This window comes from Cetorhinus maximus, chromosome 6 (assembly GCF_964194155.1).
Source record: "Cetorhinus maximus chromosome 6, sCetMax3.hap1.1, whole genome shotgun sequence".
NCBI lineage: Eukaryota > Metazoa > Chordata > Chondrichthyes > Lamniformes > Cetorhinidae > Cetorhinus > Cetorhinus maximus.
Window position 1 is genome coordinate 27,638,683 of NC_135884.1, and position 17,434 is coordinate 27,656,116.

The following is a 17,434-nucleotide window of genomic DNA, read 5'->3' on the forward strand; positions in this document are numbered from 1 at the left end:
AAATGTTCCACTTGTTCCAACTCATTCCCCAGACTAGATCCAGATCTAATTCCTTCCTCATTGGGCTGGAAGCATACTTTTCCCAGTCTATGTTAGGATAATTGAAGTACCTTACTAGCATTATTTTGCAGTTCTTCCACCACTCTGAAATTTGCCTTCAAATTTTCTCCGTGATCTCCTTCCCACCTCCAACTCACCCCTCTCTCATGAGCCAGCAATTAACTTACAAAGTTCAACATTAAAACTAAACTGCTGATATTTTAATACATTTTTATTGTTTAGGTTCAATAATAAACTCATGGTGTTTGATTTATTCTCACTCTCTCCCAATGCTGCTCCCATCATCCGTGCTTCTGGATGGCACAAGCCAACTATTCTGTTTGAATTAGTGGCATGTGTGGGATAGAAGCTTGAACAGAAAGAGATCTCTGGATATTAAAACTATAGAGCAACAAACCCAGAACTTGTAGCCAAATGAAACATTTAGATGGGAACTATTTAAGCAATAGTTCAAGGCAGCAGGGTGCCCCAGAAAGAGGAAAGCAGGTATTGGGAACAGCCGACAGAATTGATCCCTCTCGAGGGGGAAACCTGGCAAAAACAGGACCCTAAAACAGCTTGAAAAGCAAACCTAACTTGAAGCTATGGGCAGGGGATAATGGAAATGTTACTTGTGTGTGTAGAACATGCATGAGACTAGAGTTGCTATTAATAGACAGAAATATGTAGTTGCACTTTGACAAGAAAGTACCAAGTCAAGATGAACATTGACCTTGACATGCATGTAAGTTCAAAGATATTTCCACATCTTGAGAGAAAAGTTGCTAAGCACCACATATATATGTTTAATTGTATATTTAATGTTTATAGAGAATCAATACTTGTGTTCTGTCACAGGAGACCTGTGGAATTTTTATAACACAGGTAGAGGTGGTGCAGGGGAGGACCTCAGAACAAAAAAGGTCGCGAACCTGTTACAACCAGGTAAGGAAGGGTCGAATGGCTCCCCTCTTTGCCCTCTCCTCATTTGACTGCAACAGGTTGTTTGTTTGAAAAGGATATACTTGCCAATTCAGTGAGTGCTTTGTTTTTTACATGCTGTGATCATAAAAGAACCAATAGGACAGGTTTTCTTCAGTTTAACAAAGAAAGAGGTTAGCTTTATTATACTTAAACCAATTTAAGTAAAATAATAAAATATGTACCAACTTTTGTAGACACACACACACACACACACACACGCGCGCGCGCGCACACACACAAATGCAGATTACGGAGTGGGGAAGGATAGGTTAACCAAATTGGAGTCCATAAAAGTTAAAAAGAATCCAGAGTCTGTAATTTGGTGACTTAGCTAACTTCAGGCTGAATCTGGTGATCTTGCTGCTTTCACTGTCAAGGCAGTTTAAAACTGCAGATGGATGATCTATCTATCCTCCTGGAGACATATCTGTGGAGTTAAGCTCTTTCTTTAAAATCTCTGTCTGCTGCATATGGAGAGAGTCAAACAATAACAGACAGGAACCAAAAGCTTGCAAGCTGTTTGAGAGAGAGAGAGAGAGAGAGAGAGAGGAGATGGAGGGATCTGTCTCAGCTGCTTGTCTGCAGTTCTGTTAAGAAAACCTGTGCTTAAAACATAAAGGTTTGGTTTGTCATGTGACTACCCTCTCTAACTGATCAGTAATTCAAACATGATTGTGTATCGGTATTGCAATTTCATTAGGTCATGTCTGTGAATTCCCCCTCTTAGCCAGGATCCTATTGTTCAATTGATTAGGTTTGATGGCTTGTCTCCACTCAGTTGAGTATCTGGACATTGTGTTAATGGAATAGGAAATATGGTTCATTAACATTCCTCTGAGCTCATCATCTTTGATGGGTTTTTGCAGACGTGTTGTCTCCATCTCAATGGGGCTTGAATGTGGAATGTACTGTAATGTAAATTAAGTAGTCATCATGGCTGAGAGTCCAAGTCACTTACGTCAGTGTTTTAAAAAGTCTATTTTTAAATGTTCATGCTACCAGCCAGTGGATTAAAAATCATTATTTGGCATAAAACACATGATATAATACATAACCTCAAAAAACACCAGTTACAACTGGTCAACCAACTTTAAGTCACAATAATTAAGACCAAGGAAGGTTGACTGACTATTAACTGTCACTAGCTTATAGCTTGTTAAGGTTAGAAAGCTAGGTGATATTTCAGTTTGTTGAAAACATACTTTCTGTACTACTCACTCACTATTTACCAGTGAATTCCCAATCTCACCAAATTCCCATCGTCAGACTGTTTAGCATGCCACTCGAATTAGTGGATTCATCCAAATCTCACCGAACTGTGTTAAAGATTAACGCTAACACTAGCACTCAAATTGAAAGAGTGTTCAATTCCCTAGGATAGATATTCCTCCATATGAAGACTGCAGAGATCCATCTGATGAATTTCTAGCAAAAACGGCAACAGTACATTTACAGCTTCCATACTAACATCAAGAGGAAGAAAAAGAATAAACAAAAACATTAACAATATCAATTGAGTTCTCCTTGCTTGGACAAGAATTGTATAAATGTTTTTTTCAGATTGTACCTGAAAATAAGTTAAATCTAGAGAAATGTGACGGCATTAAAGATGATTGTGGTCATTTTTGGAAGAGAACTCATGTTACTTGGTCTTGGTTTTTGACTTGTCGTGACTTTTTTTAAAACAGCAATCACACACAAGTGACACAATTAACAATGTGTAAAAACAGTCTTCACAACCTGCATGGGCGGATATCTTTTTCCCTTCTGCAATGTATGCAACAATGTTTTCCTGTAATGAAATGGAGTGAAATTGGAAATCATAAACCACAATCTTGAAGGATTAATGGGTTACATACTTCCCATAAACTACTATTTCAAATGTCCCCTAAACTGTGAAGTTAACAGCGGCTGATAAAAATAAACAGAAATGCATCTTTACACCATCAGGATGCTGCAGAGGCAAGTAGGTAGTGTGGTTTTGTGAAGGGCCAATATTGGTTAAAATGATTGAATCCTGGGCTTGACATTACTGCGAGTTTTCCTTTTGGCTGCCATAGAGCAAAGACTAGTGTGACAAAGAAAAGTAGGAGAGAGGCAGTTTTTGAGTTGAAGGGTCAAGTTGAGATTCTAAACCTGGGAAAGAGCATATTGTAGGACAGATATGGGACAGGTGAAAGATGGGAATTGATCACAGAAATTTCATCAAATACAGTTTTATCACAAATGTTAACTACATCATTTAAGGTACACACTATAAATATATTGCAGAATAACTCACCTGCCACATTTCAACTTTATCCATGAGATCTTCATCAAAGTCCATGCAAAATGCCATGGCTTTTCCTGCTGCCAATCTCCTTCCTTCAACGCTCAATTCTGATTGTATACTGATGCATGGAATATCTTCAACTAACCAGTTAGCTTTTCTTTCTTCATCTCCAAACACAAATACTTTTTTGTGATTTACAGAAGCTTTATCTGTAGATTTTTTATACAGTGGCGGAGTGAAAATATTTTCCTTAGCAGCTCTGGAATTCTGTTTACTAGTGGCACTAACCCTGGTACATTCTTCCTCATTAATATTACCAGTACCATGAGGAGTGATAACTGTATTGGGTGCTTCAGAGATAAAATATTTTAGTGCAGCAACTGTAGTTGAAGATCTTAAGGAAAGTGTTCGATGGATCTCTTTTGATAGTTTTCTCCTTATAAAAAGAGGAGATACCACTTTTTGGTCATTTGCATTGCTAGATTTCTGACATTCCCAGAGACTAGGTTTAAAGGTAATTGATGGATTTTGCTTAATAAGGCAAAGCTCTGGTACTTTTGGAACAGATGGGCTGAGCTGGTTAGTGTCCATTGGAATTGGACTGGGCTGTCTGAGATTGAGCTGAGACAAACTTTGCTGGTGGAACTTGCCAGAGAAAGCAACCTGTGTTGGTGCTGTAAAAGGTGTCTCACTTTGTTCGGCGAAGAGGTCAGCTCTCTGAAGATCTGACTCACTGTAGCTGAGGCGCTTTTTCAAGTGGGACAAGGGCTGAAGGAAGTCTGCATTACGCCGTTTCCAAAGGGGGTCGAATTCTTGCTCATTCACCAATACTGAATCATTAGGAATAAATTCAGTTGTAGTGTGCTCAAAATGATCTCCCATATCAAAGCCTTGGGTGTCAAATTCTTTATCGAGTTGCACGACACCCAACTGTGATACCGTCTTTTCAATTTCTGCTGAAAGATCTGGGATTTCTATATTCCCTTCTTCAATCAGTTGCCTGTTTTCTGCAAAGTCTAGCAACAATTTGCAAGTCAGATGAACTATTTTTGGGACATGTCTGAGTTGCCGTGCTTCATATCCGTGCAGCAGATGGCGCTGGCGAATGAGATACTGAGAAACTGTAACAGCGTGAGCTCTTGGGTCACAGCAGGAAAATACATTTCGTAATGGAATTAGGAACTGGGAAAATTCCCGGACACACAACAACTGCCCACGGGTCTGAATTGCATTTGGCCTTTTGGCACGAACAAACAGTATTGCTTGGTCTGCACTCATCCTTGTTGCAAAGACTAGGTAACAAGCTATTAAAACTCCTAAGGAAATACAAAGGAATTTCAAAGTTAAACAATATTATTCATAATTAAATATCTTTGACTCAAATACACGGTACAGGAAAAAAAGCTAGATATTTTTGGTTTTATTACTAGAGGAATGCCAGATAAAGTTACAGTTGTGGGATAAAGCATCTCTCAAGGAGTGTCATACGGACTTGAAACCTTAACGCTTTTTGTCTCTCCACAGATGCTGCCACACCTGCTGAGTTTTCTAGCATTTTCTGTAGAAGTTTGGAACTCTTCTGTAGATGACAATCGATGCTAGACCAATTATTCTTAAATTGACATATTTTTGTTAACCAAAGGTATTAAGGGATATGGGGTCAAGGTGAATATGGAGTTAGTTTGCAGATCAGCAGTGACACTGAATTGTGGACAGGCTTGAGAGGCTAAATGGCCTAACTCTTGTTCCTATGTATGAGTATGTTAGATCACCTTGACTCAGGCACCGGGCAGGCAAACCCAACCTTTCAAACTCCTGGTCATGACTGCAGAGAACAGTACCTATCCCTCTGACCCCACCACTATCACATTCCTTTACAGTCCCCCACTTGAATGCCCTCCTGGACAACAATGCCATGGTCAGTTTGCTTATCTAACCTGAAGACTTTGCCCTCATCCAAACGGGCAGCAAGAACCTCATACCTGTTGCATAAGGACAAAGGCAGAAGCTCCTCCAGCACTGCACAAGAGGTACCCATTAACTACCTAACTTGCAGCCACATCCTTCTGTCCATGACCACCTACCTACCAGGCCTGTACTATTTCCCAACCCAAGGGGTGTAAGTGCCTCCTGAATCGAAGTGTCCAGGTAGCCCATCCCCTCCTTGATACATCTCCTCCAATGACTGCACCTCAGACTCCAGGTCAACAAATCTGAGCTGAAGTTGCTCAAGATGGACTCATTTACAGCAGGTATAGTTGCCCAGAATCACAAAGTCCTCCATAAACTCCCACAATTCTGCAGTTGTAGCATATCAATACACTGTCTAATCTTGTTTTCCTTATTAAATTAATTAACACATGTACATAATCAACTCAGCTTAAATTATTATAAATACTCTTATTGTGAACATTGATATTATTTGGGAAATGATACAATTAATCAAATAAATATTTAGTTTTTTCCTGAAATCCAGAAGAAAACCACAAACACCTACAGAAAAATAATCTACTAGAAGGGTACTGGTTTACCTGTCCTTCCAAGTCCAGCATGACAGTGAATAGCCACTTTTCCTTCTTGTAGGGCAAAAGCCATAACTTTGACCATGTCAAGGATAGTGGTGAGAGAAGCCACACCATAGTCCTTCCATCCAAAATTATAAAAGTAATCTGAAAACAAAAGTTAGACATCATTTTTTTTTAGTTCAGTGCTAAACATGGCCAGAGTTTTCGGTTTGTTAGCTCATGACCATTGAAGCCTGAACTGAGGAGTTTCATATAAGGAAAGCCTCGGCTGAATTTGAAGCCTGATCGCACAGAGAAAGGAAAAGCCTTGGTTTTCAGACACTGGCACCATTTAGACTGGAATAGTTTTGAGCAGCTTGTATACAGAGTCAAATAAAGGGGTGCTGTTTGCACCGACTTTTCTCAGGTTAGCTCAATGACACACTGCAAACTTGGACACGAGCAGAAAGCACATTACTAGTCAAAGGGGAAATTACATGGACATGAAATTTAAAGAGAAGGGGGTCAATTAAAGGATATCAAAAATAGGGAAATTTTTGAAAACCTTTGGAATAGTTTAGAAGGCATGCCAACTTATTAGAAGTCTTTATCAAGTCTAAACAGTGAGGAAGCTAAGTACCAACAGGCAAAAATGAAGGCGAAGAAAACACAACATGTCGGCATAAATCTGAAAGCAAGTGTCAGAGCAGCCTTGCATCCACCACATGTTCCGTTGGCTGCTCAAATGGTAATGGTGCTCCTTGAGATGCTTGCAAGGAAAATGTGGTTCTGTGCTATTCCACAGGCCTATCTCCATATGTTTTTTTTTACAACAGATTCATTCTGAGATGTAAGCATCGCTGGCAAGGCCAGCATTGTTGCCCATCCCAAGCTGCCCTTGAAGGTGGTGGTGAGCCACCTTCTTGAACCGCTGCAGTCCATCAGGTGTAGGTACACCCACAAGTGCTGTGAGGGAGGGAGTTCCAAATTTTTGACCCAGCAACAGTGAAATAACAGCTATATGGTTTCAAGTGAGGGTGTTGTATGGCTTGTAGGGGAACTTGGAAGCAGTGGTGTTCCTATGTATCTGTTGTCCTTGTCCTTCCAAGTGTTAGAGGTTGCAGGTTTGGAAGGTGGACCTGACCTGATATCCTGGGGCTTGGCATTGCTGCATTCAGCAAATGTTACTAATTTAGAAATAGATAAAGATAAACCATATTGGCACTTACATTCAATAGCTGTCATTTCCAGCTATTTGGGGAGCAGTTGTTTCCCTGCACTGCCCCAGCATCTTGAAACTCTAATTCCTTTGTGACCAGAACTGGATGCAAACTGCAGTCTCAATAGATCATTATGAAGTTCTAAATTATATTTTATTATTTTGGCAATGTAGATTACCATCCTACTGGTTTTGTTGATTCTTGCTGTGCATTGGTAGTTTTTTGAACACTATTCATGATGTGTTGGCAGTCTATTTTTTGTTCTTATCTGTAGTACTTTGCATTAAATTTTATCCACCATTGCTCCATTCATTTATATATCTTGTCCAACTTATTCTGTAATCTCTAAACTGCTTCCACTGTCCCTAGTTTAGTATCATCTGCAAATGTAACCACTTTGCATTGAACTTCTAAATCAAAGATGATTACATAAATTAGAAACAGCAGTCGTTCCAGTACTGAGCCCCGAGGCACTCATCATTATTCCACAATCTGACATAACTTGAACACATACTCATTGTTTCCTATGCTTCAACCATTCCTTATCCATTCCTAGGGTTTACCCCGATTCCCTACAGCTTTGAATGTAATCATTAGGCTTTCCTTATGCAACTTTTTGGAAGTTGAGGTACACCACATCATAGATTTACCACAGTTCACTGGAGTTGTCACTTCCTCAAAGGAGTTGAGATCAATATGCAACTTAATTGTGCAGACTTTTGAACCTTAGTCATTCTGGTATTCTTATGAAGGCATTAGATAAGGTGGAAAGCACATGAACTGAAGACTTGTGGCATGGGTTGGAAGGTATCAGACAAATTAGGGATAAAGGGAAAGTCCTGTCATTAGCAGAACGTAACAAGTGGTGTTAACCAGGTATCTGTAGCAGGGGCTTAGCTCTTTACTCTATAAAGTAGAAAAGTCGCCCGGATCTGGTCAGGCTGCACCCTGGGTTTCTGAGGGATATAATGGTGGAAGTTGCAGAGGCTTTCACCACAATCTTCCAATCCTGCTTGCATATGGTACTTCCACCAAAGGATTGCAAATGTTACATCCCTGGTCAAAAAAGGAAGGGTAAGCCCAGCAACAATAGGCCAGCCAGCCGAACATTGGTGGTGGAGAAAAGTTTTACATGCACTAAAACAGGACGAAATTAATTGAAAAATATGGGCTGATAAATGAAAGCCACCATGAATTTGTCAAAAACAAATTACGTTTGACTAGTTTGATTGTGGGTTGATAAGGATACATGGACTTTCAAAAGGCGTTTGATAAGGTATCACAAAATAGACTTATTAACAAAATTGAAGTCCATGGGATTAAAGGGGAGCGGATACATGGATAAGAATTTGACTAAGGGAAAGAAAGCAGAGAGCAGTGACAAATGTTGGCTTTTCAGATTGGAGAGATGACGTGCGCAGTGGTGCTGCCCATGGATAATTTTTGAGACGACCATTCTTTTTGATTACATATGAGTGGCCTGGATTTGGGTATACATGGCATAATTTCAAGATCTGCAAATGACATGAAACTCATAGGAACCGTGAGGAGGATAGTAACTGACTTCAGAAGGACATAGACTGGTGAAAGGGAAGACACGTGACAGATGAAATTTAATATAGAGAGGTGCGAAGTGATTCATTTCATTAAGAATGAGAAAAGTGATATAAACTAAATTATACAATTTTAAAAGTGGTACAGGAACAGGGAGACATGGAGGATACATACACAAGTCTTTGAAGGTGGCAGGACAAATTGAGTAGGCTGTTAAAAAGGCATGCAAGATCCTTGGCTTTATAAATAGAAGCATGAAGTGCAAAAGTAAGGAAGTTATGCTCAATGTTTACAAACAGTTATTAAGACTTCAGCTGGGGCCTATTTCCAATTTTGGGCACCAACTTCTGGAAGGATGTCAAGGCCTCACAGAAAGTTCAGAGGAGCTTCACTAGAACAGTATTAGGGACAAAGAACTTCAATTATATAAGAGAGATTCAGAGGGGAGGCAATGGCGGAGTGTTGTCGTCGCTGGACTAGTAATCCAGAGACCCAGGGTAATGCTCTGGGGTTCAAATCTTGCCACGGAATTTGAGTTCAATAAAAATCTGGAATTAAAAGTCTAATGATGACCATGAAACCATTGTTGACTGTTGTCACTAATGTCCTTTAGGGAAGGAAATCTGTTGTCCTTACCTGGTCTGAGACTCCAGGCTCTCTAAGCAAGGGCAATTCAGAATGGGCAATAAATGCTTGCCCAGCGACTACCACATCCCATGAATAAAAAAAAGACATAACAGAAAATGCTGAAAGGCAGCATCTGTGGAGTTGACGTTTAAGGTTGATGACCCGCTGGGCAAAGGTATCACGGGATATAGTAAAAAGGCATGGAAACGAAGTTGAGGCAAAGATCAGCCATGATTTAACTGAATGGCAGAATAAGCTCAAGAGCACATTCCTTGATTCTTACCAGTCAGGGATTCGACTAGAACGGAATTCAACTGAAGCAAACACAGTGACATTACTGAAGTGGAGGATATTTGGCTGCAAGAGCAGATTCCTGGTTGTCATTGATATTGAAGATGAAATGAATGATCTGCTCCATAATGAAGTAAAAATGAAGCCACTCATCTAATTCTATATTCAACCACTGATGGTTGACATTAGTGTCATTTCTCCATTTCCTTAAAGGAAATGCCAACTCGTAACAACCTGAAATGTTAACTCTGTTTCCCTCTCTACAGATGCTGCCTGACCCGTTTAGTATTTGCCGCATTTTCTGTTTTACTTTCAATTTTTCAGCATCTGCAATATTTTGTTTTTGCAATACGAATCTAGGTCTGCCATGACATCAATCACTCCCATTATCAGTGAGCATTTTGTTTGTTTAAATGGAAGTTGTCTTTCACTGTTCTCTGACAACGCATCTCTAGGGGTGGAACAGTACCCATACTTCTCCGATCTTTCCAGAGGCAGAAGTGAAAATATTGAGCAAAACAAAGTCTAGTACAAATTGAGAAGTTACTTTATTTCAGAGTCAGGTGAACATTTAGAGCCACAGTTATCAGCACAACTTGATTTTCTAACAGTCCATGCTTGCTTACATCAGTTCATCCTACTTGACTTAGGGCAACTTATAAATGTCCTTCAGCATTTCTAATCTCAACAGCCCATGCAATCTTCTATTTAAAAAGCTGAAAACCATAAGCGTACTCACATCTTCTTCCCTGTCGATTTTTAAACTGAAGCTTAAATCAACTTGACTCCTTTCCATGGAAATAGTCTCAAAAATCTCAACAGAAGATCTGCTCTTTGCTGAAGCAGCTAGCCTCAAGTTAAAAAAAGAGAATCAATATACTGAAGTGGTTTACTGCAACTGCGAGGAAATTATAAACATACAAGCCACTGAGGTCTCAGAAGGAATAGGCTAGACATTATTTAGAGTGGAGTTCAAGTGTTTGGCTTTCACTGTCAGATCCACAAAGTGTAAAATACATCTGAAAACTCAATATGGGCAGACACACATGCTTAGCACCAGTGATTACTTTTGTAAGCTGCAGTCATGTATTTAAAGCTGGATACATACACATGCTAGATGACTTTTCTGAGATGCCAGATCAAAAGTGCTTTGGTAGAATCTTTCACGAAGAGGCTGTGCCACATCACACAGTTACCACACTACATCCTGTCAGCATCAGGAAAGCCAGATGTCAGAGATCCAGAGGTTTCACACAATAACTGGCAGAGCAGACCGCCTCAAGTTGTTGCATGAAAAACAATAAACCAACCAACCAGTTACTTTGTTCTATGCTCCAAAAAATATAGAAAACTGCCATTAATCATGCTGGAAAAAACTGTTCAATTGTTTACTGCTGTTCTCTACTAGATGTGGTGGACTACAGTGCTTTGACCCAATCCATTGGTCGCATGGCTACTTATCTTTAGCTATACCCTGATGCTTTTGGTTTTTATACACACAACCCTGTATTCTTGGTAGATAAACATTGGAGATTAAATTAAAGATCTGCTCCATAAAGGAAAATTGAAGCCCCTGCGAGTTGGCCTAATTTTATATTCAACCAGTGATGCTTGGTATTAGTGTCATTCCTCCTTTCCCTTACAGGAAACACCAACTCCTAACAACCTGAACCATTAACTCTTTCTCTCTTCACATATGCTGCCTGACCTGTTGAGTATTTCCAGCACTTTGTTTTTATTTCAATTTTTCAGCACCTGCAGTATTTTGATTTTGCATTACAAATCCAGGTCTGCCATGACAGCAGTCACTCCCATTATCTTCACTAGGCAGTGCTACGTTCTAAGGAATGCGTGGTGCTTCACCCTCTTTGAGCCAGAATTCATCGCCTGGCTTGATTGGTCAAGAAGTGGGGATATGCCATGCCATGAGGTTAAAGATTATGGCAGTATATAATTCTGCTACTGATGTCGAGATGCCAGTTGGGCTGCTAGATCTGTACTTAGCATGTACTATACTACATAATGATAAGATGCCCTCAAGATGAAGACAACATTTTTATATTCATATCAATTGTGTGGTGGCCATTCCTATCAATGCTATCACAGAGAGACATGTCTGAAACAAAAGTAAGTTGACAAGAATAAGGTCTATTAGGTTATTACCCCATGTTAGTTCATCCAACATGTAACATAGGCACAGTTTGTCTGCTATGTCTTGTGTTTCAGCTGGTTTGGTCAGTGATGATACCTAGTAGCCAGCTTTAGTGGTAAACAATCTTGCTACTGACAAGGTCATCCAAAGTACATTCTGTGCCTGCCCTCAGAATGCCTCTGGAAATAAAGACTTTGAACGGCATCAAGCTTGCATTCTGAAATCGAGGTAGTGAAAAGAATGCTCCATCCTACTAGATTGAAAATCCTGATAGACGATGTTCCATCCTATTTAAGAACACGAGAAATAAGAGGAGTAGACCATTCAATCCCCCAAGCCTGCTGTGCCTTACAGTACGATCATGGCTCATCCTCTACCTCAACTCCACTTTCCTACCAGCCTCTCAAATCCCTCGATTCTCTGAGAGACCAAAACTCTATAAATCTCAATCTTAAATATAATCAACAATGGAGCATCCACAGCCTCCTGGGGTAGAAAATTCTAATATTCACCACCCTCAGTGAAGAAATGTCTTATCTTAGTCCTAAATGATCATCCCTTATTCTGAAGCTTTGTTCCCTGGTTCTAGATTCTCCAGCCAAGGGAAACAACCTCTCAGTGTCTGCCCTGTTAAGCCCCTTCAGAATCTTGTGGGTTTCAATAAGATTACCTCTTATTCTTCTAAACTCCAGAGTGTACAGGTCCAATTTATTCAGCCTCTCATCAGAGGACAAATTCACTCATCCCAGGTACCAACCTGGTGATCCTGCGCTAGACCACCTGTAAGGCAAGTATATCCTTTCGTAGATACAAAGTCCAAAACTGTGCAGAGTACTCAAGATGTGCTCTCACCAAAGCCCTGTACAATAATAGCAAGACTTCCTTATTCCTGTACTCTAATCACCTTACAATAAAAGCCAACATGCAATTTGCTTTCCTAATTGCTTACTGTACATGCATTGACATCATGTTTCTTGTACAAGCACACTCAAGTTCCACTGAACATGAACATCAACATTCAAAAATGTCACGCTTCTTAAAAATTGTTTTTCTATTCTTACCAGCAAAGTGAATAAAGTCACACTTCCCCACATTATTCTCCATTCGCCACCTCGTTGCACACTTACTAAACTTTCCTATATCCCTTTGCATCCTTTTTGTGTCCTCCTAACAGCTTACATTCCCACCTAACTTTGTACCGTCAGCAAACTTGGATACGTTACTCTCAGCCTCTTCGTGCATGTCATTAATATAGATTGTATACAGCTGAAGCCCCAGCACTGATCCTTGGGGCACTCTAGTTACAACCTGCCAACTTGAAAATGCCCTGTTTATCCCTACTCTGTTTCTTGGCTGTTAACCAATCCATGCTAATATATTGGCCTAGATCTTGTCAGTAGCAAGATTGTGGCACTCTCCGCTGACCGCTGTTAGGAACAATGTATAGCTTTAAGTTTAATTTATATTTTGTATTTGGGTATTAAGAAAAGTGAACCATGGTTTTAGTTTTGTTTAGAGGATTTTGTGAGCTGGGTGCCGTGGAGTCTGGGGCCCTGTTTATATACATGCATTTTTAATGAGGTTTTACAAATCTTGAAGTGAAGAGATGGGTTACCAATGGATTAGTAGTTTAGTGAAGTTAAAAAAGTTTGAAAACACTGCTGTTGCCTGGCAACATTGGTCCAGAAAGACACAGAGACAGGGAAACACAGAAGGGCAATCAGCGTGTGTATACCAGAGAGTGCAGGCAGAAGGTCTAATCTCTCTAACAAGAAATCCTGCAAGCCTGTTAGGGAACTGAGTTTAGGGAACTCATGTGTTTGCTCTGAAGTTGAAGTAATAGTGCATTTAGGTTGCAATTTTTGGGTGTCTCGGAGAGATACCAGCTAAAGAAAAGCATCCAGTGAATGTTCAGAAGTTCGCCAGTAGAAAATTGTTTGAAGCTGACCTAACCCAAGCAAGAAACCTTGGTGTTGAGACAGTGGTAAATCTTCACCGAGGTTGTGTGTCTGTAAGGATTGCTGGGATAAAAGGAATAGTGCGACTTTGAATCATTTTCTGGTGTCTGTACTGAAACCTTTCCAACCTTATCTAGTGTAATATAGTTCACTTTTTCTTGCTTAATGGAAGTTTTATACTGGCAGGCTCTTGTGAATGTGCTCAGTAACTGACCTACACAGTTTCCAAAAAAATGTTAGGATCTACCAAGCCAGATTTCACTCTGGGATCAGACTTGTCCAGTATTATCAGCTGGGATCACAGCACTGCGATTAAAACTGTAGCCTTGCCTTTATGTGCTGGAGCTCTACAGACTACCTATCCTAGCCAGAGGGCACAGCCATCATTGATGGCAGCCATGAGGGGTATTGGTGAAGCGCAGAAGCACCAAAACCACGCATCCTTTGATGTCAGCAACACAATGACATCCCATAAGGTCCAGCAGGCTTGCACTGTTATGGTGAGGTTTCTAAGTTTTATTTTAACTATTTTTAATCTGTCAAAGCCTTTTAATGGCTTTTATTAGTTTATATAACCTTAAGTCTTGACAAGCATTGAAGAGAAGTACATCAAATGAAATAAATGGTAAGGTGCATTAGGTCTCTTAGCGCATTTTTTAAATTATTTGTTTACCCAATGGATTATAAGCAGACACAGCTGTTCCTAAATACATTCGGTCTCTGAACACATTATATTTTTTTAATTATAGAAGGGATTAGCAGTGGAAAAGGGCCAATTACAAGTGGGGTGCTGATGTGGTGGACGTTTGGGGTGTTGATGGAGGATGGGTGCATAGGAGGCTGGGTGGTGTTTGGGGTGGTGGTTGGAGAGCATATTGTTAACTGTTCAGCAAGTTTACTTCTAAAGTAAAAACCTGATGCCTTCCTAATACATCATCTGCTATTAATCAGAAGATAGGGTAGATAAAAGGGATGAAAGGGAACCAGAAGATGTAGATTTGGATTTTCAAAAGGTATTCAATAAGGTGCCATACAAAAGGTTAACACATGAGACAGGGACTCATGGAGTTGGGATTAATGTCAAGATCTTCCGATTGAATTTGTAGCAAACTTGAGGAGCTCACTGCTCTTGCATGTCAGGACCAAGAGGCAGTCCCGGCATACACACGTGTGGTACTTGCTTGTGAAATTTAAACTTCCAATGGGAAGAAATACACTACCCGGAACCCTGCATGGATGCCTCCAATGCTGACCCTGCTGTTGTTGACTTGCTAGATGCCCTGAACTTGCCCAGAAATTTACTCCATGATACTCATGCTGTTAATCATGTAGGGCCCGGGTAGTATATTTTTACTCCAAATCTACATCTACTGGTTCCCTTTTATCTACCCTACAAGTGACATCCTCAAAAAGCTAATAAATCTGTCTAATACAATTTCCCTTTCATGAAACCATGGCCAGGATATTTAGGTCGGCGATCTGAGGGCGGGGCCTACTCTCCGACGCGTAAAATGACGCGGGATGACATCGGGCGGAACTCCCGACGTCACCCCGCGTCATTTCAATTTTCAGGTCGGCGGGGGCGCAGCCATATCAGCTGTGCGCCCGCCTACCTGTCAACGACCTATTGAGGCCATTTAAAAAGTAATTGAAATAATTAATGGACCTGTGCGTCCACCTTAAGGTTGGCAGGCAGGCTGGGAGCCCTGGTGGGCTTCAGAAAAAGCATGAAACCTCAACCACAGGCGGGATGAGGTTTCATGAGGGTTTTTAAAAATGTAATAAATATTTGATTAAAAGTGATGGACATGTCCCAACTCATGTGACAGTGTCACATGAGGGGGACATGTCAGGGGAATTTTATTTTTGCCCCTTCACCATTTTTAAATTTGGCGCCGATCTCCCCGAGGCAGCACTTAGCCTCACAGAGCTCAGTGCACTCTTTCACGTGAGAGTGCGCCACGCGAAAGAGCGCACTCTTGGCTGAAGGATTCCCCTCCACCCCACCGTCCGCACAGGGAGTGCATAGCGCTTCCTGGCGGACATCACACTGGGCAGGCCTTAATTGGCCCGCCCACGTAAAACGGCGGCACGCCCCCAATCGGGGGTGCCAATCGGAGGCACGCCCGCATGCGCCCGCTCCTGCACTTCCCCCCCAACCCCATGTTGACTTTGTCTGACCATACTATGATTTTCTAAGTGCATTAAGACTTCCTTAAGAATAGATTCCAACATTTTCCCAACAACTGATGTCAGGCTAATGGGGTATTGTATTCCCCTGTTTTTTCTCTTCCTCCTTTCTTGAATAGCAGTGTTACATTTGCTAACTTTTAATCTGCGGAGGCAGTTCTGGAATCGAGGGAATTTTGGAAAAAAATCATACCAATACATCTACTATCTCTGCAGCTACCTCTTTTAGAGCCTTTGGATAGGCCTTCATGTCCTGGTAATTTATCAGCTTTTAGCCCTTAGGTTTCTCCAATACCTTTTCTCTGCTGATATTAATTACCTTGCGTTCCTCACTCTTATTAGCCTTTTGGTTGTCCTCTATTTCTAGCATGTATTTTGTGTCTTCTACTGTGAAGACACACATTGTCCTTTATCACCACCACATCCTTGTCACTCCGATTCAATAGCTTGCTGCACCATGGTGCCATAGTCAATTTTCCCACCCACCCAGCAATCTTTGTTCTCATTCACACAGGTAGCAAATGTCCCGTACCTGTTGATCAAAGTCAAAGGCTGAGGCTCCTCCATTGCTACATCCCAGATCTCCCTACCTGTCTGATATGCAGTCACACCCTCCTGTCATGAACACTGACCAACTCCAAAGTTCACTTCATATAAGAGGTGTGACTACCTCCTGAAACCAAGTGTCAAGGTAACTCTACCTCTCCCTGATCCCCTGCAATATCTGCAGCTTAGGCTCCAGCTCAACAACTCTGAGCCAAAGATGCTCAAGCTGCAGGCACTCACCATCAAAATGGTTGTCCAGGATTGCAATCTTTCCACAAATCCCATATGTTGCAGTTATGGTACACCACCTGCCCTGCTCTGTCTATCTACCCTTATTTATTTGATTAGTTAATTAGTTACTAATTTAGTAAAGTAATAGAAAGCTACAGTCTCTTAACTTGGAGAGATACAAAAAACACTTACCAGCCACCAGAGATAGAAATAATAAAAACCAGCACATCTTCCCCCTCTGCACTGAGTTCCCATCTGCAACAAATTTCCAACTTTAGCACCCGATTTACGAAGTTCCCTGTTCCCTGATCACTTGGCCCTTCTTTGAAATGCTAAAAATTGCCAAGTCCTTTCTAAATGGGACCATATTACTACCTTACCAATCCTAGCTCAAGGGTCCCTCAACTGTTCATCATGCATCCATGGGGCAATGCTAAGCCCTCCAAGGAAGGAGGGGATGCATACAGGATACTCACAATAGTCTGCAAACATCGTAACCTCTCATCCCTTAAGGATATCTGAGTGAATAGGCTCCCAACAGCAATACATTGGGCTCTAAAACCCAGATAACAAGAGGATAACAACACAAGGGACCTTGTGCTCTCACTGCAACAGCTAAAACACGAATGAGGCACAGATGATGGTCTACTCCAAGCTGACAAGATGACACTAAGCACCCAATTTTGTCATAATTCCAGCTTATTTTTTCTGAGAAATGGCTGATTGTTTATGTCCACTGCTGCTATGGATGAGGAAAATGATACAGTACTGTAGCACCACACCTAGTTTAGCACAAGAACAGACAGATTTCTAGAATCTATATCTTATCGCATCTGCCTTGCACTCCCCAGCACATCCTGTAAAGA

General features: G+C 40.9%; 1 protein-coding gene across 6 annotated transcripts in view; it reads right to left on the minus strand.

The window, feature by feature from the left end:
• Nucleotides 1–17,434, minus strand: part of ptpdc1a (protein tyrosine phosphatase domain containing 1a) — a 148,426-nt gene that overhangs the window by 29,350 nt on the left and 101,642 nt on the right. For 5 of the 6 annotated variants that reach the window (XM_078543469.1, XM_078543471.1, XM_078543470.1 and 2 more), the window contains 2 exons: nt 5,827–5,964; nt 3,305–4,611 (listed from right to left, as the gene is read on the minus strand). In XM_078543469.1, coding sequence (XP_078399595.1) covers nt 3,305–4,611; nt 5,827–5,964 — 1,445 coding nt within the window. Of the gene's footprint in view, nt 1–3,304; nt 4,612–5,826; nt 5,965–10,599; nt 10,752–17,434 lie in introns of all 6 variants that reach the window. The other variant, XM_078543474.1, reaches the window with a different exon arrangement.